The 26,260-nt window shown below is 38.2% G+C and overlaps 1 protein-coding gene across 1 annotated transcript in view; it reads left to right on the top strand.

The window, feature by feature from the left end:
* FHOD3 (formin homology 2 domain containing 3) overlaps window positions 1-26,260 on the top strand; it is a 365,756-nt gene that overhangs the window by 325,774 nt on the left and 13,722 nt on the right. The window contains exons 24-28 of the mRNA XM_042808981.1: window positions 9,600-9,790; window positions 11,448-11,640; window positions 16,808-16,831; window positions 19,496-19,667; window positions 21,856-22,017. Of these exons, the coding sequence (XP_042664915.1) occupies window positions 9,600-9,790; window positions 11,448-11,640; window positions 16,808-16,831; window positions 19,496-19,667; window positions 21,856-22,017 (742 nt within the window). The remainder of the gene's footprint in view (window positions 1-9,599; window positions 9,791-11,447; window positions 11,641-16,807; window positions 16,832-19,495; window positions 19,668-21,855; window positions 22,018-26,260) is intronic.

Below are 26,260 nucleotides of genomic sequence, written 5' to 3'. Positions count from 1 at the left end.
ATACTGAGTTATTCCAAGTTAGTGCCTTCTGAGTATACTTCATTGCGATTCAAAGTAATTACCATGGTCAGCTGAGGCAGTCTGATTGCTCATCTTTTAAATCCCTTGTAACCCTTTGAACTCAGGGCTAATCTGAGTAATTTCTTGCCATCTGTAGATTTTACCCTCTCAGCATGCTTCCTTGTTTCCAGACAATTTTTAAATTTGTAGCACAAACCACAAGACACCTACTGTTATCTTTGTCATCAGTTGACAATTAATATGTATGAATTAGTTCTTTTCTTTCGTTCTCTTAGCCTTGTGCTCCATAAATTATCTCCCCTGAGGCTTCTTGTAAAGATTTTGAAAGTCCAGTTTTCTTTATGTGTTCTTATCTGCTTATTGTTATATAAACATATTAGATACCTAGTGATAGTGATTTTTTTATGTTGTTTTGTTCTCCTGTTTTTATTTATTCTTTCAGACAGATTACCTGATACAGTAATAAAGCTAGAAGCTGTGCAGTCTTCTGAATCTCCCTTACTGTTTTTGAAAAAGATAGGTGAAACTTCTGCTGTCCTCTCGTTCTCCGAGTTATTAAGCATAGTGAAAGCATACCCATTTTAGTCAGTTACTGAATTACTTTATTCTAATTGCCTTTAGAAATTCTTCTCTTCTGGTTGTTTGCTGCTTTGTAAGCTATCTTCCTCCAGCACATTTGTTTCTGTAATTGAATACTTGCTGTTTGTTTGTGTCTGCTAACAAATAAAATGCAGAAAATAAAAGCAAGTACCAGAATTGGTTCTCCCCCTACGTGCTCCTTACATAATGAAGTTGGATAAAGAGTTCATCTTCCTTCCCTCCCCTAACTTTTGTCTTCCTCAGTTTCTCTCCTCCTCAGTCATCCACGACCTCCTACATGTTTTTCTTTCTTTAAATACCATAAGGGAATTTGTGGTTTTTGTTTTATATCTTTAGATATTTGTTCTTTGGACTCCATCTCTCCTCTACTGGTTTTCCTCTTGTACAGCCTATGTTTAGGCTGTGTTTTATTGCCTTCACTAGGTCTGGTTTCTCATGCTGAGGATTTTTTTATTTTTGTTGATTTTGTTGAGTGATTCTTCGTATATTAAAACTTAGGTGTATTTGTTTGTCCTTTCTCATTGTTAAGAAATTATTTCACTTTTTTACATAAGTTAATCGCTAAAATGAAAATCACCACAAGAGAGAATAGCTGCCACCACATTTTCTAAAATCCACACCACCGCATACTGGGTACTCTCACGTGGATCTTCTATTTCTGTTTTTCAGCCTTAGAAAGTGGAAGAAAGCTTAACTTGATGCAGTCACTTGTAAAAAATTTTTAGGTCTAAGAGCATGCAAAATTGAGCAAAGTCTTTCAGTCTGTGGTTTGCTGATCTAGTGGCCCTGCCCAAAGAGGATGAAATTCTGAAAAGGCCAGACAAAATCACATTAAGAGAAATTATAGCCTTAACCTTCTGCATGACGCCCAAGGTCTCCCTCCTTGGGATGTTCCTACATGTGTTATACCACTGATGGATTACTCTAACAAGCTCTATTCCCACTTGATCTTAGCTGCCACAAATCAAAGAGTTAGGACATGGAAGCCATCCAAGCTGCCCTCTTCAAGAGAATGTCCGCAGACTAGGCAAAGTCTTGGTTTAGGAAAGCTGACAGGAAAGGAGAACTAATATTTCACTGTGGATTAGGCTGTATTTTGAGCTCCATTTTGTCTACAAACATCTTTCAGAAACCACAAAGGCTAAACAATTTTCATGCCGTAGATAAACAGAGATACCCCTTTCCTTGAGTTGCACATCACATGAGAATTTCCTGAGTCTTAGTTCACAAAACAAACAAACAAACAAACAAAAAAACCCTTGATGGCTCACCAGAAAGTTTTTTTTAATTATTATTATAAAAAAAAAAAAGACTTGTAAGATATTACAGGACTCTTTGCCTTTTGCTGAAGAACTGAAGTCATAAAATGGCAAAAAAAAAAAAAAAAAAAAAAAAAAAAAAAAAAAAAAAAAGTAAAAAAAAAATATAACAAAAAAAAAGGTAAGTTTAGGTCTTCATAGTTGTGTAAAAATCCCTAAGATCATTTGGGACCTTTGGAACCATAGTTTGCTTAGGATCCCATGACTATGAGCACTTGCTTATTTGTTCTCTTTTACATAATTTAATCTTGTGATGTTCAGTTTTATTGCTGTTTTTAAATGGCATTGTACCAGAAGTTTGTTGTACCTAACACAGAAGCAGAACACCCAGGTTTCTGCAGTAAAACTCAGGGTTGTTTCTATCAGTTTTCTTTCCAGTATGGCAAGGAGGGAATTAAATGAACAATTTGGATATTAGTGTTAATCTTTTCTTTGGTCCCTTTGAATAATTTTCCCCATGCATCCAAAAGCTGGCCATTGGCCACTTCCATAGGGTAAATCACGAATTGCCTTAGAGGTTTATGAAAAAACAAATATTTGACTGTTTTTTAACCCCTGTAGCAGGAAACTCATGCTGCTTCCAGCTCTGCTTCAGTTGGACTTCTCTTGCCTTGCTCAACAGAAAGTATTTGTCTGCAATTATCTCTCAAGGGTGCTTTCCCTGCATTACTTTAAAAAAAATGCCCAAAGTGATATTAATTTCTCTGGAAGGAAGCTTGCTTGGAAATGGGGGCACAAGTTTTCTTACGGCTGTGTCATTCCTTATGGTGCCAGCTGCAGCTACTCCAGCTCTGTGCATGGCTTAGCAGAAACAAAGGTGGGAGCAGAGCAGGATGAGACAGCTAGTTGCTTGTAGTCAGATCGGTCTGAGGGGGACGGAGCTGCAGTAGCTGATGAGACTTCAGGATTTGGTCTGAAAGAGAATGTTTGGTTTTGTACGTGTACCTGACAGCATTCTGCTATTTCAGTAGTGTTTCAGATGAAGTGACAGCAAGTGGTATTGTAAATCCATGATACCAAGAAGTAACCAGCACCATTACTTACTGCTATTGCTCCTCTTCCTCCCAGTGTGAACTTTCATAAACTGTTTGCCAATAAATCTCACACAGATCAGTTGTGTTTATTGTAGATTGTTTGAGGAACTAAGGCACAGTGCAAAGGCAAGTATTGTACAGATTGATCTGGTCAGTAAGCACTTCTTTCCTTTAATTGTTAATCAGTGGGTTGATTTCAGTGTTTGCATGTCCAGAATTATTTTAGTGAGATGCTGTCTCTTACCCTGGAATCAGAAATGCGTGAACAGAAACTCCTTTATCCTTTGCTTGCTCTGAGGTCTGGCATCTACTTCACTCACAGTACATGACCAACAATGTGCAAGTTGCACTGATATTGATCTTGGCTAATTCTTGTGATGTTCAGTAAGACAAATAGTGGGAATAGTGGAGAAGATAGAGTTTAGAATGTAAGCCACAAAGGTCACTGCATTCCAATGACAATGTATTTGCAAGGAGAAATGCTCAGAGTTTCATCTGGCACTGAACCATCTCAGGAAAAGACAAAGATTTTGCGTTCCTTGACAGAACTCATCCCTGTAATAATGTGAGAATGAACAGTCTGACCCCGAATTATAAACACCTCACATTTGTCTGTTTTCCACTGTAGAAACTATCTATAACTTTGAAGAGAGAATGTTTTCAACTATGATGATGTACATCTTTCTAATACCTGTGATAAAATAGTTGCCATTTCATTGTGAATTTGAGACAATATTTGTCACTGGGAGAGTGTCAGACTATTTAATGCACTTTGTGGGTATAACAAAAATGCAGAGATTCGAGTTTTGCTTAGAAACTGTCTGGATTTGTTTACCACTAAGAGAAACAAGCTGTAGCAATAAACTATAAATGTACTAGCAAACAACATAAAACTTAAACAAGATTACCAAGGCTAAATAACAAGTTATGCATTGGTATTCAAAATACAGTGTAGGATAGTTTAGAGTGATCTTGAAAATGCTTTTCAAGGAGAAACCTCAGGTTCACCAGTTATGTGAAAAAATTGTTTTTGACCCTTTTCAAGGGCTGAAAGTACGTAAATAAAGGAGGCAGGAAATAGTATAATCAGGTGCGGCGTCTTTGATTTTAGCACAGTTATGTACTCTCAGTAGCAGCAAGTTTAGCCCAGATAATAGAGGAGATCTAACTAGAAGAAGAAACTTATGTGCAGAACACATTCTAGATGAGGAAATGCTGAAGGAAAATAACCTGGTATCTCATAACAACTACAATTGGCTGTGTATGGGAATGCATACCTAGAATTGAATATGCTGCCGTTAGGAGTATAAAGGAAGCTGCTTAGGGTTTGAACCATCCCATTTAATTCCCAAAATCACCTCAAACAACCCCTCCTCTCCCAAAAAATTATGAGTCCATTTCCTATGTTACCATGAGATATTTGTGGCTGACAGCTAAATGTGTAGACAAATAACATCCCAACCCGAAGACCAAGGTTCTCTGAAACATGTCCTGCCTGGGTGACCAGGTCTAGCATTTCATGAAATAGAAAATATGTAATTTATATAAGCAGCATATGAGGTTGTATTTACTGCATACTGTTGGACAGAATGCGGGCCTTTTAAAGGATCAAAGTTCACGGCATCTGAATGTGCAGGGAGCTAAGTGCTGAGCCAGATGTTGATGGTGGTAGTTTTTGGAGGAAAAAAAGAGGTAAAAAGAGGGAGAACTTGAAGTCATTTTGTTTGTTGGTATATATTGTGATATTGTTGTCTCAACCCAGTGAAGTGAGAAACCTGATAGAATTTCTTTTTGTTATTATGGTTGATTCCAAGTCATCCATTACTATGGTAGCAAGCAATAAATGATGACAGAAAGGAATTAAAATTAGTGCTGGAGTTGCTGGCATGGGTTTGGAAGGTTTTATTCTTGGTCTGAGTGTCCACTGTGCAAAAATACAGTGGTGCCTTAAACAAAAAATAGCTTTTTTTTTTTTTTTTTTTTTAAGTTGCCCATTAATGACTTATGGCAGTGGTTTCTCGTATGAGACTGACCCTTGAGGGCTTATATCTCATTAACTAGCCTGTTTGGATGGAACATCTCTGGCTACTCTGCTCTGATGCAAGTGTCTACAAAAGCACTTCTCAGAAGGCTAAACAGTGGGCTTAGCAAGAGATTTCACAGATAAATAACAATTAGTTCTGAATATTTTTCAGCTAGTGTGGTTGTGAATGGAGAAGAACCTGTCAGCAGGAAGGACGAATATATCAAATATATCCCACAAGAATTTAGAAAGTTGCCTTTTTTTTAAATTGTTTTATAAGTGAAAATAAACATTATTCAGCATCTGAAAGAAGAGTCATTTTTACTTTTTTGCCTGAGGCAAAAAGAAGATGGCATCCTGGCTTGGATCAGGAATGGTGTGGTGAGCAGGACTAGGGAAGTAATCCTGCTTCTATACTCAGCATTGGTGAGGCCTCACCTCGAGTACTGTGTTCAGTTTTGGGCACCTTAGTAGAGAAAGGACATTGAGGTGCTGGAGCAGGTCCAAAGAAGGGCAACAAGGCTTGTGAAGGGCTTGGAGAATATGCCCTATGAGGAATTGGAGCTGTTTAGTCTGGGGAAAGCAGGCTGGGGAGAGACATTATTGCACCTTCACCTGAATGGTGATTGCAGTGAGAGTGGGGTTGGTCTCTTCTCACGGACAAGGGGAAACGGCTTCAAGTTGTGCCAGGCTAAGTTTAGGTTGGATTTCAGGAAGCACTTCTTTACAGAAAGGGTTGTTAAGCACTGGAATAGGCTCCCCAGGGAGGTGGTTGAGTCAGCATCCCTGGATGTGTTTAAAAACCGTTTGGAGGTGGTGCTCAGGGACATGATTTAGCAGAGGGTTGTTAGAGTAGTATGGTTAGGTTGTGGTTGAACTCAATGAGCAAGCGGAAGTAAGAGCAGCAACCTTAATCTCTTTTTGCATATGTGTGTACTGAGTTGAGGAGCAAAAGTTGTTTCCACCTTACTGAAAGTCTCAGAGCTGGGCACAATATCTGTATGCTGCTGTCCAAAGAGAAACCCGTAATGGCCATTTTGCAAATTACTGCTTCCTTTTATTTAGCAGAGCGTATTTATAAAATGATACCTTGTCAGTTGTTATCTGAGCACCTGCTGTTTAAAAGTCTTCTGAAGTTCACAGCATGATGCAAAACTCACCTGAATTCCTTCTTAATCATAGCATGATCTTCCAACTGCAAGGAAGAATTCTTTCCCTTCAAGAAAAAAAAAGAACAAAAAAATCCTAGCAAATCAATATTTCCACCATTATGCAGTGTGAATTATTTTAGTAAAGTGTTGGAAATAAACATGCAAAATATGCAATCCTCTACGCACCTCTTTGCATATAAGGCCTAGGATAGATTGAAATGTATTTGATTCTGTGTCACAACTCTGTTTATCTCAGGACTCTATGGAAAATCACAGAAATATCTGCGTAATTTGCTCTAGTGAAATAGCTTTTCATGAAATATCAATCTAGTATGTGGTTGTCTCTGAAAAATTTAGATTTCAAGATTTCATAAGTGGATAATTTTCCAGAAATGTATTCCTTTTATCCACAAGCAAGTGACTGAATTCTGGAGAGCTTGCAGCCAGAAGATTTTAGATTGAAATGAAGATTTGTCGCATTCTTGTGTGCTCAGGACAGTTTGCGCACGCTTCAGTTGCATTGGAAATTTGCAGGCAAATTATTCCATGGTATCCAGGAGTTTACAACTTCTGCTTGAGCAGAGCCAGCTGTGTTCCATGGGAAATTATTCCAGGGGAGCTCAAGTGGTACCCTCTTTGCTTGATCTCCTTAGGATTACCACAAAAATTTTCATTTGTGCTTAAAGATTCTGATGCATCCTTTAGCAAGACCTGACATCCCTGATCCCCAGTGAAGTTGCCCACACTTGTGAATACACTGATAGTTAGCAGGTGTCAAGCATGAGGAAATTTGCCGGAACTTTTTCATACAGACGTGCTGTTGTTCTCCAGAGATCTCCCTTGAGGATCTACAAGCTTGATCATCAAAGATTTTTGATAGATTAAAACTCAATCTGTTTTTAATAAAAGTTATCATTTCATAGAATTAAACTTCTGCGTAGCAGGGGCTGAGAAGCTTTTCCTACCAGACTGGATAATTTTTAGTAGAAAAACCTAGAAATACCTCCTCCTGACTTGATTTTTCAGATGAAATTAATGAATTTGAGTCTTAGATACATCATCTACGGAAAGCAGCAATGTAGAATCATAGAATCACAAGGTTGGAAACGACCTATAAGATCATCCAGTCCAACCATCTTCTCATCACCACTGCTACCACAAGCTACTAAACCATCTCTCGCAGCTCCTCATCCAGACGCCTCTTGAGCACAGCCAGGGACAGCAACTCCACCACCTCCCTGGGCAGCCATTCCAGTGCCTGACTACTCTCTCAGAGAAAAAGTTTTTCCTCATGTCTAACCTAAACCTCCTCTGATACAACTTGCAGCCATTTCCCCAGGTCCTGCTCGTTGCCTGGGAGAAAAGGCTGAATCCCTCTTCATCACAACCTCCTTTCAGAAAGCTGTAGAGTGCAATGAAGTCTCCCTGAGCCTCCTCTTCTCCAGACTGAACAATCCTAGCTCCCTCAGCCATTCCTCATAAGACTTGTGCTCCAGACCCCTCACCAGTTTCCCTTCTCTGAACACGCTCCAGGACTTCAACGTCTTTCCTGTAGTGAGGGGCCCAAAACTGAACACAATACTCGAGGTACGACCTCACCAGTGCTGAGTACAGGCAGATGATCACCTCCCTGCTCCTGCTGGCCACACTATTTCTACTATTTCTAATGCAGGCTAGGATGCCATTGGCCCTCTTGGCCACCTGGGCATACAATGTGTTTATCATCAACAGTGAAAATACTGACCTGGAAGAGAAAAAAATAATACATATAAACACTGATATGCTAGAGAAAACAAAAACTCCACAGCTGCTCTGCCTGCAGGGCTTTTCTGAATAGCAGAATGGATCAAAGGATGTTTTTATTTCCTTGTGATGAGGATAAAGTCATCACTTTGTAAATCATGGCAAGAAAAAATGCAATCAGTACCAGGAGATTTTTAATCATAATGGATTTCTTATGGCTGTACTTAACATAGATCTCAATGGTGAATGCTGCATACAGATAAAAACTTTATTCTGTGTGATGTGATGTTGGAACCAATATTAGGAATTGGGACTTAAAATCAAAAGAAGAAAACTTACTTTGAGACTTATCTCTATTAAGTATTTATCTCAGCTGAAAAGATTTTAATCCAGACTTTTCCAGAATTGGAATAGCTGGTTTCCAAGGCTAATTTCTTTTGCAGTCATGAATAGCTTTTAGCACAGATAGGAAAATACACTCCCATTTGAGCACAGTCATTTGTAGTTCACTCTGCAGCGAACTAAAAGCTGTCTCTGTCACTGATTTCCATTTAGCATTAAGGAATTAACTGGAGTTCCGGATTGTAACATTTCAAAGTGATGTGTTTGGAATCTGACAGCTAAATCTGCGTTTTATAGCTGGAGTTCATCTGAACTGTGAAGTGGCATTATAAAATACATTTTTCCTGTCTTAGAATTTAAGAATGTGCTGGGTAGTTTTCAAAGGTGTTGAGTTCATACACTTATCTGCTGCGTCTGGGTAATCAAAGCACTTTGTCCAGTCATTAGCAACACATCTTGAGTGACTTCTGTAGACCAGTGTGATCTGAACCCCTTTTTTGGATGATGAGTAAGGGAGAACCTCTCTTTCACCTTCCATGGAATGCATTGGCTTCTGTCCTGATGACCGTTACTGTAGGATGCAATAGTTTATTTTAACTGTGTTGATGGGCTTTCAAAGACATTATATAGTCATGTTAGAAGCTAAAAAATTCACACTGTGTATCAAGGGATGAAAGGTAGTACTAAGATCACTAAATAACACTTGCTTTGAATAACACTTTAAAAAAATTCTAGCCTCTGAATTTTTTGATTAGAAGTCAGCACGCAATTAAGGGAATATATCCAAGTGCTTTCTAAACTGATGAAGTGTTGGCTGGAGAATACAGTGAGCAACAAGCATGGTATGAAAAGCTATGGGTAGTAGAGAAAAAGATTAACAGAAGGGGAGATAAAGTTTTGTGTTGCCTCAACAGAACTTACTAACTTACTGGGTCATGTAGTTCTGAAGATTTTAGCAGGGAAAAAAAATACATCACAGTGTTTTATTGTACTTTCTGCACGTGCTAGGCCTCCAAGACCAAAATTAAAAATATTTGTATACGAGAATATTTATTTTATTTCAGTTTTCCATACCAACATTCCGTATGTAGACAAAGTACAGCAGAGAGATTTCAGGCTGGACAGTGCTGAGCACCCTGATCTGCTGTAGATGTCACTGTTCATTGCAGGGGAGCTGGTGACCTTTAAGGGTCCCTTCCAATGTAGATAATTCTGTGATTCCATGATTTCATAATTACTTAGCAGTAATTAATAATGTGAATGAATATTATTCTTTTACATGAATGGAACTGTTCAGATGTCCAAATATGTTACCAAAATGATTTTTGTTGAAGTGTTAAATATTCTTTATTTTTTTCTGTTTTAGGTTGACTTTGAACAACTCCAGGAAAACTTGTTTCAGATGGAAAGACGGTGCAAAGCATCTTGGGATCACCTTAAAGCTATAGCAAAGCATGAAATGAAGCCAACTCTAAAACAAAAAATGTCTGAGTTCCTCAAGGACTGTGCAGAAAGAATCATAATTCTGAAGATTGTTCATAGAAGAATAATAAACAGGTACAGAATTAGGCTGGCGGCAGTGCTATCTTGGCAATACGTAACTTGCTAAAATTATAAATTATGACAAATACAATTTTAATGTTTAAACTGTGTGTATATGGTGCATAAATTCTCAATGACACTGTTTAAGAAATATTCTTACTCAAGGAAGTTTCTGTATCTGATCAAAAGACACAATGATCCAGGCAGTGATTTTTCCCAAGGTGCAGTAATTGGGCCTTTGAATTCCTAACCCCCAAATGCTAGCAACTTTTTGACTAATTTCTTTGTTTTCTGTCCTTCCTTGAATACTTTGGAGAGGAATCAGCTTACTCTCTGGTTAACAAGAGTATACCATACCACAGTACTGAAGTTCTAATGACAAATATGTCATACTTATAAGCTGAAAGGAATCCTACGCAATGAGTTACTCTTTAATCAGTGCCACCCCTATCTACATGATCTTTGACTATGTGTTTTATGTCTATATAGCTGAAAATGGAATTTAAAATTCCTTTCATTAGAACTTGTTGGATTTAGTTTCATCCAATGGAGTTGGCGCTAACGTTGGTGCTCTGCAATGTACATATACATGATAATTCCATGATAAACCTGAAGCTATGTGAGTCTGAGTCATCTGGTTAATTTAACTACTTTTCTACAGTTTATTAATGAAATTTTTAGAGAGTTTCTATTTCCTGGAGTATTTCCTTATTGCTTAAGTCAAAACTAGGATCTGGATTCCAAATGTTCCCAAATTTGTGGATATACAAATTGAGAATTTAATTCAGTTCTTCTTTTGTTTTCATAATGACATTTTTTCATGCCATACGTAAGCAGAAATCCCACTTGCAGAAGGGAAGTGGATTCACCATTCTCCTGTTCTGTACGCATTGGACAAGTAAAAAAATGCTAAGTTCTTACATTATGTGCTGCAACAAATGCTATAGACTTCTCCAAAAATGTATTTGTGAAAATGCATGTATGAAAAGTGTATGAAAGGGTTGGGAAAACTTTTATGACTGGAGATACAGTTTCAGTTAAAGAGATTCACATGCATTTTTAAACACTCAGTGTGCTATTGTAAATCATGAAAAATAGAAACAATAGTAGAAGTTGTAAATAGTGTGAAAGTTTTGAATGCCATGGAACTGGTAAAACTGTGAATTGATGATATCCCAAAGTAAAGTATTTGGGAGATAATATAACTATGGACATTTTTATGAAACAGAAATTCTTTTCTTCATGTGTTTGCTAGCCTGTAAAACTTCATTCTTCTTATCTAGACTTTCTCCAACATCATAACAGCCTCTTTGAAGTCGCCTAATACAAATAAATAGAATTGAAACTTAATAAATACTTTTTTCTGTAGCTGAAGTGAAGTTGGTTGTTCACATGCCAAATTAATCGTATGAAGTAGATAGAGTTGCATAAAAATCTTATCTCCTGCATCAGTCTGGGAAATTGGAATGGGGGGAAGTTATCATAGACTTTTATGTTTTTAATTATAAAGCATAACAATGTTATGCAAAGAATTCATAAAAATTTTGTAGCACAAATGAAATTATGGAAGCTAATAAATTAGTAAATGAATTCTCGGAAATGCTGCTGTTTTTCCTAGAAACTATAAATAAAGATTTTTCTCCTTTGCATTCATAAATTCATTCTTTTTCAGGTTTCACTCATTTTTGTTATTTATGGGCCATCCTCCCTATGCGATACGTGAAGTCAACATCAATAAGTTCTGCAAAATTATTAGTGAATTTGCTCTGGAATACCGTACCACCAGGGAGCGAGTCCTGCAGCAAAAGCAGAAACGAGCTAACCACAGGGAAAGAAACAAGACCAGAGGAAAAATGATCACAGATGTAAGTGGCAAAATACATCCCCCAAAGCATCAGTTTTTAAAACAGTCTTTCATTGAATGTCATATATGAAGTGTTTCTAACCTTTTTTTTATTATTAGGAAATTCTTCTGCAGTAAATAACAGCTTCTGTCCTTGAGAATGGATGCGTTTTGCTTTGTACTAATTTATAAAATGAGAACAAACCCAGATGCATACAAAAAGACCATCTCTGTGTGTGTAAAACAGTGCACAGAGTCTCTGGAGGACACCAGGAACTATGTATACCTAATCAGCCAAGAATACAAAAAGACAAATGAAAACTGTAGAATTTGGCTGCTAGGTGGGGGCATAAAAGATCATGTATGGTGGACCACTGTAGCCATTTAAGTGATTACAACTGAATTTTAAAAGGATTTTTTTTCTCATCTTTGATTACCCTGATGAATATAGTCTTTAATCTTAGTATTTGACATATTTTATGAGTATATACATATAAGCCCCTCAAAAATATTCCTTCTTACCTTTAAAGCACAGACCAGACAATTTTATTATAACAGACTACACTGGGGTTCTGAAAAAACCTGAAAAATTTATATATACAGTAGATGTTACCCTGCAAGCTTTGCTGAAAGTATTCTTGCATTTTGATAAAATAAATTTTTAGAAAGAGTAGTTTTCTCAGCATGGTAAGCATTAAAAAAACCCTTGATTTTATTTTTATTTTATTTTTTTTTTTTTAAGTTGATGTAGTTTAACTCAATCCAAATAAACTTCTAAGAAGTGCCAGTTCTTAATAAAAGTTTCCAACTGTCTCAAAATCCAAATCTGGAGTCTCAATTAGATGAGAGTAGCTCATTGCATATGAAGCTACCTCTGCCTTTGGCAGGAAAAGGCCTAAGCTGATTGGAGTTTTATGAGTCCAGCAACTTAGGTCAAAAAATGTGTATGCATTGAGATTGATATAAATAAAGATTATTTTTAATCCATTGACTCACAATCATTTGTAAATCTTTCCTGGCAATATCCTCTTTAAATCTGGATATCTGCCCCAGCTACAAGGAATGTTAAACCTGTGTTATTATCTCCAAAGATTTTCTTTTTGGTCTAGCCTCAGGTTAAGAAAGGGATTTTAATACATGTAGGGTATAATACAGTCACATAAACTTTCAGAACTACCACTGAAGAACTTAGATAATTTTCTTCACTTGCTTCTCAGTATTTTTACTACTTTCCCAGTCTATTCCATAGGAGATAAAAGATAGCTTTCATCAGAGAGATTAGTAAATTAAGTTTTTTCTTTTCCTCAGGTAGCTTCAGTGCTTCTTATTAATTTGAAGAGTAGTAAGATGTAAAGGAGTTCCTGTTTTCTTAGTGTATAGCATAGTGTTTCTGTATTGCATGTAGAGGAGAATTGGCTGCAGCATAACCGAGAAGTTTCTCTAAGTCCTACTCCTGCAGAAAATGTGATAGAAAAAAGGAAATTAGACCACTAAAAGCTAGGTTCATGAGGCAGAGAGAAAATAGCCTTTAAAACAAGAAAAAGGATGAGGGTTGATAGCTGGTAAGTGAAGAGCAAGGCTGTTGACGGAAAATGTAAGAAAAGAGGCAGTAAGACTTTACCCAGAACAAGTTTTGTTTGGCAATTGAATACCATCTGACAGGTGGTATTGCTCCTAAATCGTCTGGGTCCACTGAAAGGGAACATTTTTTGTTTATCACTATTTAATAATTACTTAATGGTCTTTTTAGCTTGGAAAAAGACTTCGCTGGAGTGAAAAAACATTCTTTGAAATTTCCCTTACAGAGATGTTCTTTTAGGGAGCTCTTCGTGTAGCCATATGGTTATTTCTTACTGAAACACTTTTTCTGTAGCCCAGTGGTATGGCCTTAATAAGCATTTGTTTGATTGCAATACTTAGTAAAACAGAATTACATTACAGCTTTTGTTGACAACTTCATAGTCAAATCTTCCTCAAAACAAATTTTAGAGTCGGAAGTGTGGAAGATTTTTGTGTGCAGAGTGATGAAAAACAAGAGTCTTATTGTAGTATTGTGTTGGCTGTGCTCTGTTTCTGTTTTTCTTACTGCTTTATGTTTGCATTGGGAAGGGAAAGTGTATCAGTAATGCACTGACAGTATGTTGAATTAATAAGAAAACACAGAGAAGAAATTTTAGATCTTGACGTTTGAAAGAAACTCTATGTAGAAACTAGTGCTAATAAGAATAGGGACATGGAATTTTAAATATTTATCTGTGATTATCTGATATTTACCTCACTGTCCTTCTGAAAGTTTCCTTAGGATCCAGCCCTATAGTACGTTGTTTTCAGGCAGAAGTATTCCAGTAAAAATGAAAAGCAGTGAGCCAGAACCATCCCAGTCCTTAACAAGAAGGCACATCTCTCATACCTTGGCCTCCTGCAGACTTGGAAGGCACAGAAGTACTGGCACTTGGACAGTCTGCTGGCTCCATGCATGGAGAGCTTTCATCAGCTTCAGCAACTGCTCTCAGAGTATAGGGCTGAGAAACAGGCAAATTTTCATCTTTAGTTTAGCCTTTTACCACAGAGATCTTTACATGTAGCTGAAACAGACTGGGCACTGTCAGTTCAAATCTCAGAGAAAGGTGCCTGCAGGAGAGGGAGACAGAACAGGGAGAGGGGAAAAGAGAATAGCAAGTTGTCATGGTTTCACAGAAAAATTGTCTACTCTGTGTCACTTGTATCTGACTTTAGCCAGTGATGGCAGTCATTTAGTTCAGGCATGCTAGAAATAATAAGCAAGCAAAAGAAAGAAGCAATGGAATTATGAGTCTCAGCTTTTAAGTGATTTTTAGTAATAGTAGGTAATATAAGCATCTGTCTCCCAAATTTATGAAGCTTTGCTTTTTATGATGCATAAGAGTCTCAATTCCAAAATTGCTATGTAATAGAAATATTTTTCAATGGTAAATCCACCACGTACAAATGCTAGCCTAGAGGAAAAATGGGAGGGGGGGAAGTGAGAGAAGAAGGGAGGGAGAAGATATGCACAAACTGTCTTGCAGCATCCTGTAGTGGATGACAGAAGAATCAAGCAACCTTTTTTTTCTTAAAATTTACACTTTGTTCGTACAGGAGGTATTTAGGAATATTGTTCCATTGCTTTTTGGTAATATTACATCTGTCAAAATTGTCCCAGTTTATTAACATTTCTCAACGTATGTATAATAATGAAATGAAAATGGAAGGAAAGGTAGAATGCACACAGCTGAATGAGAGTGGATTCCCTTCCTGAAACTAAAGTTCAATTCATTGATTTTGCTACTTCGTTCCTGTTGTCAGTATTTACTAGGAGCAAATGGCTCTCCAGACATGAAAACATGAAAGAGACCTTGAACTCCTGAGCAGCTTTGGGTGTCAAGCAGTGGTTAGGGGTTTGAGGATGAGTATGGCAATGCCCTGGAAACTAGTGATGGGAGGAGTACACATTGCCCTTAGTATAAATCCATTGCAAATAAACACTTTCTAGCTATACTAAACAGGCAGGAAAGCCAGCATCTGGGACTTCCCTTTAAAAATCTGGCTTGAGATAATTCATTTTGGTCTGGAGCACATTCTTTGTAATATATGTATTCTGCTCTTGCACCTTTCCTTCAGTGCTTTCTGCGTGGTTTTTTTTTAGCTTAATTTGCTCTCCTCCTGCTTTTTATTTATTAGGTAGGTTTACACATGGATTAGAACGCAAGCATGTTCTTGCTTCCTGTTCTTCTCCTTTCTGTTTCTAATTCATGCCAAAAAGGGAAGCGGCCTTCTTCAGACGGATTGCTTTACTGTGTGACTCTCTACCCTCCCCCCAACTCCCCAGGGGCTGGAAAAAACAAATGGATCTTTTCATAATGCATGGGGAACATACCTGCCAAGGTCCCTCTGCAAAATATCTGCTTGTCTTACTGTCAGTGCCACTGTGTCCTAAGCAAAATAGGCATCTCATGCTTTGAATAAAACATACCCTTAAAAAGTAATGTTAATATGCTGCACAGCACTCCCACAGCTAATCTTCTTATGGAGATTGTGCTGAAATGAAGCTGAGGGCCAAAGTAAATCAGGCTTCCACTTTTAATGATGAATGTTTCTGGAACAGAATATATCAATCCCAGACAGAAATCATAGTTGAGATGGAGATAAGGTCAAAAATATGTATTAGTAACACAAAGGAGGGAAGTAAATTGGTGCAATGCTTCTTTTAAAGAAGCAAAATAAAACCCACAGGTTAAAAAGATGCGTCCAATTTCTAGGTCTAAATGAAACTTACAGAAACAGGCAGCCCAGATTCTTGAGGAACTGTTTCACTTGTGGAACCATTTAAGTGGGTTTTTTTTGTTTTTGTTTTTTTTTCACATCACAGTAAAGAAAAATATTTGCTAATTTCCTGTAAACTTCCAGATTCAAGAACACTCTGTGTACCATAATATTTTGACATGTCTATTACCTTTTATGTTGTGTAACTATCCAAATAGTTATACATGCCTGCTGTCATAGAGAGAGAAAGCCCTGATTGGCAAAGGGTAATTACATCTCTGTAATTCCCAGGATCTGGTATCAGGCAGCTACTGAAGAACTTTAAACATGTATTCAAAGATTACTGAGCACTCAATTTTAGTGCTCCATTCAATTGGAACTGGAAGTCGGGAAAAAAAAACAAAACAAAACAGCTTAAAAGGGATTTAAAGCAAGCACTGAAGTGTAGAGAATAGGGAATTGCCAAGAAACTGACCTCTGCACTGGGAGAAAGCAAGCAGGACCTCCATGCTCTGAACAGAGCTGTGAAAAAGAGTCCTTCTTAGAGTTCTGTTTCCTCAAGGTGAAAAATGGGCAAGCAACAGTATGACTCAAAGGAGAGAGAGAAACATGATGGCTTAGGAATAATTTCGGTTCATAAATTCTCTAAGAAAAAACAGGAAATCTTATTCTACTGACAATGACAGTCTGTTCTGTTTATAGTACAATTGTGTTGCATTAATTGAAAGACATTAGCCAGTCGATTGTCTAAGGAATGAATTCCTTATATGTTTCGTATTTTTACGGCCTCCTATAATTGTATAAACAGTACCATGGTTACCTCTTACTTTGTCGTGGTTTGACCATGCTGTCCTTCCTAAATCTTCCTGTTTGTCCTTCTCTGCCCTGTCCTTTGTCTCCGGTGACAGACTGATGAAGAAGAGGACACCGAGGTATGGTTCTTTCAAAGAGCATGTCATTCCCATGTCCCCTGTGTGCTGTGACATCTAACTTCTAACTCAGATACTATGGACTGCTCAATTCATCTGCTCAACTGGAGCTACAAACCATGATACTTTTCTCATAGCTTTTTGTCTCTATCATAAGAGTGCAATTTTGCAGTCAGCTTTAACCATATGCATACCTGCCCTCTTGAATAGGGATATCCCTATTGATATTGATTGAGATTTATTTAATCTGAGGACTTAATAATTTAAAGTTTCATCATTTGTTTTCTTTTAGCATCTGTCTGCTAAACTGTAAAGTAGTCAGTGATCCAAACGTAGTAAGGATCATCAGTTTATTTGCATTGAGGATTTCCATGATGATTTCATAATCATTATTAAGCAGTGTGTGTCCAGCTATTCCTGCTTTATAAATTGTTTAAAAGCATCAGGATATAGGGATGCAAAGTAAATTTTAATGGTTATCTTTGCCATATGAAGTGTGAACAAGATAACTGATTCACCACAGAGACTAGCTATGGCATAGTCCATACATTTGTCATGAATTACTCCTGAAGATGATGTTAAAACGAATTGAGGAGTGAATAAATAATTCAAGAACTATGAAGTAGTAGTTATATTCATAATAAACCAGTTTATTGCTTTGCAGAGTATCTATTGGCAATGCATTTTTTGTTCAGCATTAGGCACTGAATATAAACAATGTGGCTTAAAGCTCAGTGTTTCAAAATATTACTTATTTGCTCAAGAGGCTGAGGCTAATCAATGTATATCAATGTCTGAAAGTTTAGGAAGTTAAATTAAACCTCCTGGCTATGTAGTTTCTCCCTGGTAATGGTTTATGCTGTGTAGATTGGGTTGCAGAAAGAAAATCACAGAACTAGACTTTATGCCAGAGTTTAACTAACATGTGTGAATACTAATGGTTATCTGAAGTCATTATCCTTTTACTTTTCCTAAGGCATTATTGATTAGATTTACAACCAATTGTATAGAAGTGAGTAGTCTTAAATGCAAAAGCTGGATGTACTTTCAGAGAAGTCTCTCTAATTTTTTTGTCTATTAATTACACATGATATTCTAGCACTTGCACATCTTCCACATCAAAATATTCCAAGCTAGCACTTTAAAAACAAAACAAACTTCTCAGTATTAAAAATAAATATCACACTGTTATATTTAACTTAGTGCCTTGTAGGGGTTATTGTTTTTCTACTCAGCTTGCTGTCCTACCCTGAAAAGTCATTATGTTAGAATAGAATGATCCTGTTGGTGGTTTCCAGATGAAATATTTTCAGTTTGCAGCCTAACAGCCCAGGGGACTCGATCAAAGCTCTGAAAGTAGGGCTGAGCCTTTTCTTCCAATTTACTGTTCTCTGAAGGAAAGGCTCTGAGGTCTGCATTGCTGTAGCTGACTGGCTTGATACCATCAAGTTAATAAGTAATGTTGTTTAGTATGCAGAGGAGGAACAGAATGCAGCACACCTTTCTTTTTATCTGTGCTGGATCTGTAGGAATAAGGAAGATTAAAAGAAAAAAGAAAACATATTTCAGTTTCTGAAAACTGATAGGACTAAAAACAGCAAGGGGCATTATCTATTGATGTCTGTTTGCTGATGAGAGCCTGTCGTTTCTGTGGCTAGGACTGTATTTCAGATATGCTGTAGTCTTTCTGTAGGTGAGGGTAACAGAGTGATTATCACTGTTGCAGCCTTTTTCAGGCAGAAGCTGGAGGAGGAGAGCAGCCTAGTGCTTCTGCTTCCAGTGCACAGTGATACAAGCCCCTGTTCTCCTCTGAAAGCCTCCAATCCTGCTTTTGTTCACCTGGCTTCATTTCTGGAGGGCTGCTTTTAGTGGCTGATGGAGCTGTTGTGTGCAGCTAATCCAGTTGCTGTTGTTAACGTTGTTGTGGTGACAGCGAAGTCACGGGTGGGCTGGGCAAGCAGAGGGCAGATTCCAAAATCTCTCTAAGGTTTTGTTTGTGCTCCTAACTGCTGACAGCAATTTTTGTGTTTTGGCCATGAAATAATTTGGCTGGGTGTTTGTGGACCGGGGATTTTTTCAGTGTTACTGGCAATGTATTTTAAGTTTACTGCACATATCAATGTTTTTGAGCAATGTGAGAGTTCTCTGTGTAGCAGTGCAGAGAGGCGGACCAGAGACTCCTGTGTTACCAGCTTACTCTGACAGTCCTGCCTTGATAGTGAAAGGTTATGGTAAAGGACAAAGCCATATCAGGGCTATAGGAAAGAAGGGGACAGAAGGGGACAGACTCTTTAGCAAGTTCTGTTGTGGTAAGACCAAGGGGAGGTGGTTTCAAACTAAAATAAGGGAGATTTAGATTGGATATGAGGAAGAAGTTTTTTACGATAAGGATGGCTCAGGCACTGGAACAGGTTGATGGGAGAATTGTGGATGCTGTGTCCCTGAAGGCACTTAAGGTCAGGCTGGAGTGGGTTCTGAGCTAGCTTAGGTGTTCATCGCAGAGGAGTTGAATGAGATAATCTTTGAAGGGTCCCTTCCAACTCAAACCATTCTATGATCTGCAAGGACAAGGATTTAGGCTTCCCCTCTTACAACTCAACGCCTGGAGGCTGACCCGTTGTCTGTACTCTTTTTGGTTAAAAACACAAATCTGCTTTCCTTCCACAGTCTGGAAAGTTCTCCAGCACCTCACCCTCCTCCCCAGTCCAGCCCCAGGGTCTGCAGTACGCCGAGGATGCCGCAGAGCACGAGAACATGAAGGCTGTGCTGAAGACCTCCTCTGTCAGCGGGGAGAGCACCACAGCGCTGGGGGTTCGCACTCGCAGCCGGCTCAGCCGGGGTAAGTGCTGGCAGCTTCCTGTCAGTTATCTTCCTAAATGGCACTGAAGCTGCAGGGCAGCCTAAGCATGGCTGAAAAGATGGCAGAAAGAGTCAGAAAGGGAGGTGAAAACCCCAATGGTATTTGTGCACTGGAGGTGGCGATTTGGAGCATGAGCATACAGCCAAAGTAGAGCTGGAGGGTGCAGCATGCACAGAGCAGCAAAGTTCTCTCCTCTGCCTCGTCAGCTTCACTGCTTACTCACACTCCAGTTTCTATTCCTGTTCTCATTTGAAACCAAAATAGGATATACGAGGTGTGGATTTCTCCTGGTTTTGAACAGAAGCAAGAGAAAGAAGCAACTCAAATTGAAGAGAAAGGGCCATGCAGCATTTTATGAATGATAGGAGAGAAAAAAGGGGCAAGAAGAAGACAAAGGATCTTTGATAAGCAGCAGAGCTACTGGATTAAGTGGGGCCTAGGGACATAAAAAATGGCTTTGGACTGTCCTGCACCTCCTTTCTGTCACAACCTCCTTCTCTGAGGTCCACAGTGCTCTGCTCTTTCTAGTGTCAGCATAGATGACTTCTGAAAGCTGACACAGAGGAAATGAAAACCTGACCCAATCCTTTGTTTCCAACACCTGATACTCTGATAGAAGAGTTCAATGATAAAACCGTTCTTGGCAATAAGATACCTTTGCTTTATGTCCAAGATGTGATTCACTGGTATACCTCTTCAGAAGAGCAGCCACTAAACCACTTCCTTGTTGCTAAATCATTTTGCAGAGACTGAGATCACCAGTTTGTTTTCTTTTGTCTCTGCCTTATGCCTTCCTATACAAATGCTACCTGGGGGTTACTACTGAAGTACAGGGGAATACACTAACATTTAAGTTCATAATTTTCTGTTTTCGTATTTCTTTTCCCTTATATCTAGATATCTTACATTTTCTTCATTCTTTTTGGTGCCACTAATACCATGTCCAGAGCATTCACCACTATGTGTGTGCATTTAGGTTATTAAGGTTTTAAACCCTGATTCTGTTTAATTAGAAGGTTTCACTGCTCCAGTTTCAGAAGCAAGTCAGCTAGGTAAAGTAAAAAGATGAAATAATTCAAGCTGCTCTGTACAAGCCCAACAGCTGAAGTAATCCATTGACTGCTAATGAGCAGTGTGTCCTGATAATGAGAGTCAGCTTGCGTTCCCCTGAAAAACAGCAGAGGCAGAGGAAGGGTGAGCCAGACAGAAGCTTGTCAGGAGTACTATCATAATGGAAATACTCTTGATGAGAGCCAGGAGAAAAGCAGCAGAACAAAGTGCTAATCAAAGATGTTGTTTATTGACATCAGAAATGTGATATGGAGTAGTCCTACCAGTGACTTCTAGCTGCTTGCAATTCTATCACACCCACTCTTTTACAAAGCTTGCTGTCAGTGTTCTCACTATATACTAGCCTTCAAATTATTTGAAAAAGAAAAAGCACATGGAACAGTAGTTTGTTGTGAAGGAACCAAAAGATGTGTCTGACATGGCTCTGTGGAGTAAGGAGTGCCAGATCCTTGGGTTGAAAGACATGGCTTTCTATTTGTGGCTTTAACCAAAATTGCTTATTTAGCTTTCCAGCTTGCTTTTCTGCTCAGAGCAGAATATGTGCAGTTGTGCCAGGACACATATGTATTGAGGACGTGGATTGTCTCTTGTGAAAGGGACAACTAGACATGTTAACCTCTATGTTTTTCCTCTTTCCGTATCCTATGATACAGATGTTTTGAAAGAGATTTTCCTCTTTTGGTAGAAAGGACCGGTCCTGATGATTTGAATCAGTTTTTAACATATGTCCTGTCCTCTAGACTCTGTAATTGGAGCAGAGACAAACATGGCCACACAACACTCCAGCGATTCTCAGCTCTTAAACAGTCTGTAGCAGACATTTGCCAATTGTATGGTCATGAATAAGACTCTGAGACTAAAGGGAGTAGAAAGTTGTAATTGCATTTGAGCTCTCCATTCTTTGCTGATACAGCAGAGAGTCTAGGTTGTTATTTTACAATATTCTCTATTAGGCAGATTCTTCTCCTGTGGCCAGTTTGAAGTAGCAGTGACTGAGCTGCCTGCTTCAATTCTCAAGAAAGCCAGTTGCAAAACCAAAGTGACGCAAGAGGCTCTTCTTGTCTTTTTTCTCAACTGATTTGCCGGACTTTTCCAGGCCGTATCGGTTCATGGAATGCTGGCAATGACGATTCACCTAATGCAACTGATGATGCAGCAGATGAGATCATGGATCGCATTGTAAAGTCCGCCACCCAAGTGCCAAGCCAGCGAGCGGTGCCTAGAGAGAGAAAGCGGTCACGAGCAAATAGGAAGTCATGTGAGTAAATGGTTACTAAATTCCTCAGAAAAAGCAAATGTGCAAGCATTTATGTATATTGCTGTTTGAATTTGGCTTCTACTACTGCAGACATGCGCTGGTAGTACCTTGGGAGTATACTTATGATTGGAATAGATGCCTCCTACTTGTTTCAACAGTGTTGTACACAGTGGGTACAACTTCTTCTAGAGAAACTCAGATGTCTGTGGCAGCAAAGGAAGAATGTTTTATGGTGCTTTAGGGCTTCTTGATGACAGTACTTATTCAAAACTGAAGTTACATCAGGACTTCAAACTGAGACTTGCTTAAATGCCATAAGGTACTGTGAAGTGGCATAAAGATTAATAGTTCAGTCTTTAAGCTGAATTTATTCATAATCAAGACGTAATTTGAGAGATTTCATCTTTTAAAAAATCTTTCATGTTTTGTACCATCCTTCTGCTGCCTTTAAAGCAAAATGTCTGCTGCTGTTTGACTGCAAAGTGGTTGGAGAAGCCCCTGGGAAGAAAAGGTCACCCATTTATAAAATGGTCTAATGTTGTAGTGTGTGCACAGGGCAGATGTGTGGCATGTGAGTCTGAAAATTTGATTTCGTGCTTTAAAAAATGCAGTGTTTAAGAGGCGGTGATCTCTCGAGTTTTTTTTCCTTACGTGCAGGGACTACTGCCATTACTGTGAGATGGATAAGTACCCAAAGGATATAAGAATTTGGTGTTAAATGTCATTCACCAAATGTGGCTTTTTGACTACCTTTCCATCCATCTTTTTAGCGTATCTGGGAAGTTAGGACAAAGAGAAGTCAACAACAGTGAGTGAAAAATCACACAGAACTTCTTACATTTTTGGAGTTGCTCTAACAAAGTTGTTAATCGAAACCATTTGATATGAGCAGTAGTTGATTGCTATAAACTAGCATGTGCTGAAAGCATATTCACTTTCACCAACATGCTAAGAAAAGAACTTCTGCATGTGGCAAGAGTAAATGCAAAGTGGTCACTGAATAGATGAGATAGACTTTCAGCAAATAAAACGAGCTGACACTGGATTATTTGCCTTACCCTTTGTCATGCACTGTGCCATACCTCCTCGTGGCATCACCTTCTGCTGCTACCCACTTCCCCACATGGTTCTGGTGCTCTGCACGTGCTGACTGTCCTAGTTGGCTTGTGCGTATGAAATAGACCTCCTGTGTGTTTGCCCATCTCTGTTTTTTCCTATGCTATTTCGTCTGTTAGCAACCCTATCCTTGTGCACACACACCAAAAAGTCTGGTTTCTGCTTTTTACCATGTATCTTTTTTCAAGGAAAGTACTTGCTGAAAAAATAAAGAGAAGATAATGATAATAAAAATAGTATCTATTTGTCCACAGAGTTGGTTTCTACACTTATTCAGTGCAAACAGTAAAAGGGATTAAGCATTCACTAAATGTTTAGGTTATGACTTATTTCCACAGTAATTAATCATGATAGACTCCAGCTCTTTTGCTTGTTTGCTCTTCAGGATCTGGATGAGGCTTAAAAACGGATTAAAAGGCGGTTTCAAAACAAACATGAAGTTCAGCAGTTTAGCATCTCTTTTCATAAATAAATTATTTCACTGTGGTAGTAGCTGGTGTACCTGAGTAACTAAAAATTGAGTACTTAAACTCTAAAATGCAGTCAACTGGACTGATAACACGACAGCTCCAGAAAAAGAGCAGAGATCAGCCCTTGTCAATGCAGAATGTGAATTAAACAAGCAGAAAATCTCTCTAGTAGAAATATAACACAAGTCCTGTATGTAATCTTTTTTGCTCTAGACAAAGACACAAAAATATGAAGTAAAAAGCAAATGATAGTCAAATCATAGTCAATTAGAAATTAAAATAGGAATGTGTTTAAGTTAAATTCAATATGTAATTGTGGTGGGAAAAATGTTTTGGGAAAATTCATTTAACAGTTCTACCTTTTGCCTTTGAGCATTGTCACTGTGTCTACTATGCAGAAAGCTTAGTTAGATCTTAACGATGTGAAAAAATTTGAACACTCAAGGCAATCAGCAGAACCTTAAATCAGGAGGAGGAATAAGGCAGTGAGTAATCCAAAGACAGATGGAAATGTCTTTATCTGTTAGATACGAAGGGTCACTGATAAAACCAGACGTAACTGAATCTGACTATGAACCAGTAGGAAGGGATTTGTTCAGCAGGGGCTGAAATGAACTAATGAAAGCTAATGTACATGGTAAATACACGATGTCTGAGTTCCTGTGGTGATCCACAGGGAGAGAATTTATTCTGTTCTGGACCTCTACACAGTGAAGGTTTTTAAACATAAAATCTGACATTTAGAAATACAATAACCAACTGGAAGTCATTGCCTCATGATGGGTGTTCAGTGACCTGTCTACTGTACTCGAGTGGTGTTGTATTTGCAAAAACAGCATTACAGTTGTATTATTTCATTAGAAGTCTCAACAGAGAGCTGCAGGAGCGAATAAGCCACAGAAGTTGAAATGCTCTTTCACCCCTGGAGGTGGTCACTTAAAGACAGCTTCAAGGCAAGTTGCCATGGGAAGATTCTTCTGGTTTTTTGCTCTGATGTGTCAGCAACAGACTCCAACCTCAAGAGATATCAGTTCAGTTTTGTTTTAAAAGCATGAAATAAAAATTAGTTTGCAAAATATACCCCTCCCATTCTAGAAGACGGAGGGCAGCTTTCTGTGGGAGAGGTTTTTATAGCAACAGGGAGCTGCTCAACTCAGCAAAGAAATAAAATAAATAATCTAATTTGGGTTGTCTAAATCTTCTGTAAAGTTAAGATGACCTTTACAAATGATGCCATAACAAACAATGAGTGCAGAGGAAAAATGGAATAAGGAAATTTTAAGAATCAGTCAAATAATCCAAATTCCAATTAATATACTTGATAAAGTTAATCTTAGCAACTTACAAAATGTTATTACAGACATTGCACCACTGGAATTGGGGGGCCAAAAATGAAATCCTCTATATGAGATACCACTGATATTTCAAAAAGTAAAGAATGGAGCTTATTCATTTAATTCAAATGGATCTGAATTGGAAAAAAAGAAGAAAAAAAAGATGAATGCAAAGTGTATAGGCAGAATTTGCTGTGTAGATTACAAGCAGTGAAGTAAGAAACAAATTGTACAAAGACTAGGGTTGTTCCTAAATGGAAATTCATGAACAGCCTGTGTGACTTGTTGCTATCTGGGGGAGAAAAAAAAAAAACACAAAATTGTTCTAGCCATGGCAGCTTTGATACGTCAGAAGACATGTAAAGACAAAGAGTATCATCCATAAAAGACTTAACTTAAAAGAACTGGAAAAAAACCACGAGTGCTGGACAAGTAGAAAGTTGATGCTGTTTTCTTTCTAGTCCTGGCTGTTTGTTTACAACATCCATCTCCTAGCATAATATCATTCTCTCAGAATTAGCTTTTTGTGGAGTAGCCTGGACATCTTTTTGTTTGTCCCAGTTAACTGGATAGATCTGTTTCAGGAGTATGATATAATGCCCATGACTCAGCATCACAAAGATCATACTCCATTTTTTTAAGAGTGAGTCAGCATTCAGAAGGTATTCAAACTAATTTTAGCTTATGTAGTGCAATACTTGGAAACGCTGAGCCAGACAGGATGGATTTCTGACCTCTGTGAATGACTGTGTCAGAGCTCTGAAAAAGGACAAAGTCCCATGGATTCATTACCTTGCTCAAATGCTGACTAAGCCATAGTTTATCATAAAGAGACCGTTCACCATGCATTTCCCTTAAGGCAACTAGACTGAAGCACAAATATTCTCTATATTCTCTATATTCTTCCTTTATGAAGTAATTATTAGTATTATTAGTATCAGCAGGTTTTTCATACCTAAAAATATGTTTCCTGGCTCCCTAAAGTCAAGGCAGTTGACAAAGAGTGAGGATCCTATTGTGTTCTTTCCAACAAATAATTTCAGGTAACTGCTCCAAGGAGGTAAATCTTTAAAGATAACTGTACAGCATTACATCCATTTGGATCTTCATTTCACCCTGACTGGTCATAATGTAGGATCCAAGTGTGACTAATATCTGACAGTAAGCACTGCTTATTCTAGTGGTGGTTACACTGTATTCTGCTGGAGGCTTGTTTTTCCCCAACATTGCTTTTATCTCATAGCATCTCTCTGTGTGTACTCTCTGGTTTCTCCTAGATTTTATTAAAACTGAAAATCTGCTTAGGTTTGTGTTGGAGAAATT

This window comes from Centrocercus urophasianus, unplaced genomic scaffold, assembly GCF_019232065.1.
Source record: "Centrocercus urophasianus isolate 14NV4802_14NV808 unplaced genomic scaffold, USGS_Curo_1.0 seq_11, whole genome shotgun sequence".
In the NCBI taxonomy this organism is placed as follows: domain Eukaryota; kingdom Metazoa; phylum Chordata; class Aves; order Galliformes; family Phasianidae; genus Centrocercus; species Centrocercus urophasianus.
The sequence above is the reverse complement of the archived record's forward strand: the minus strand, read 5'-3'. Positions and strand labels throughout refer to the sequence as shown.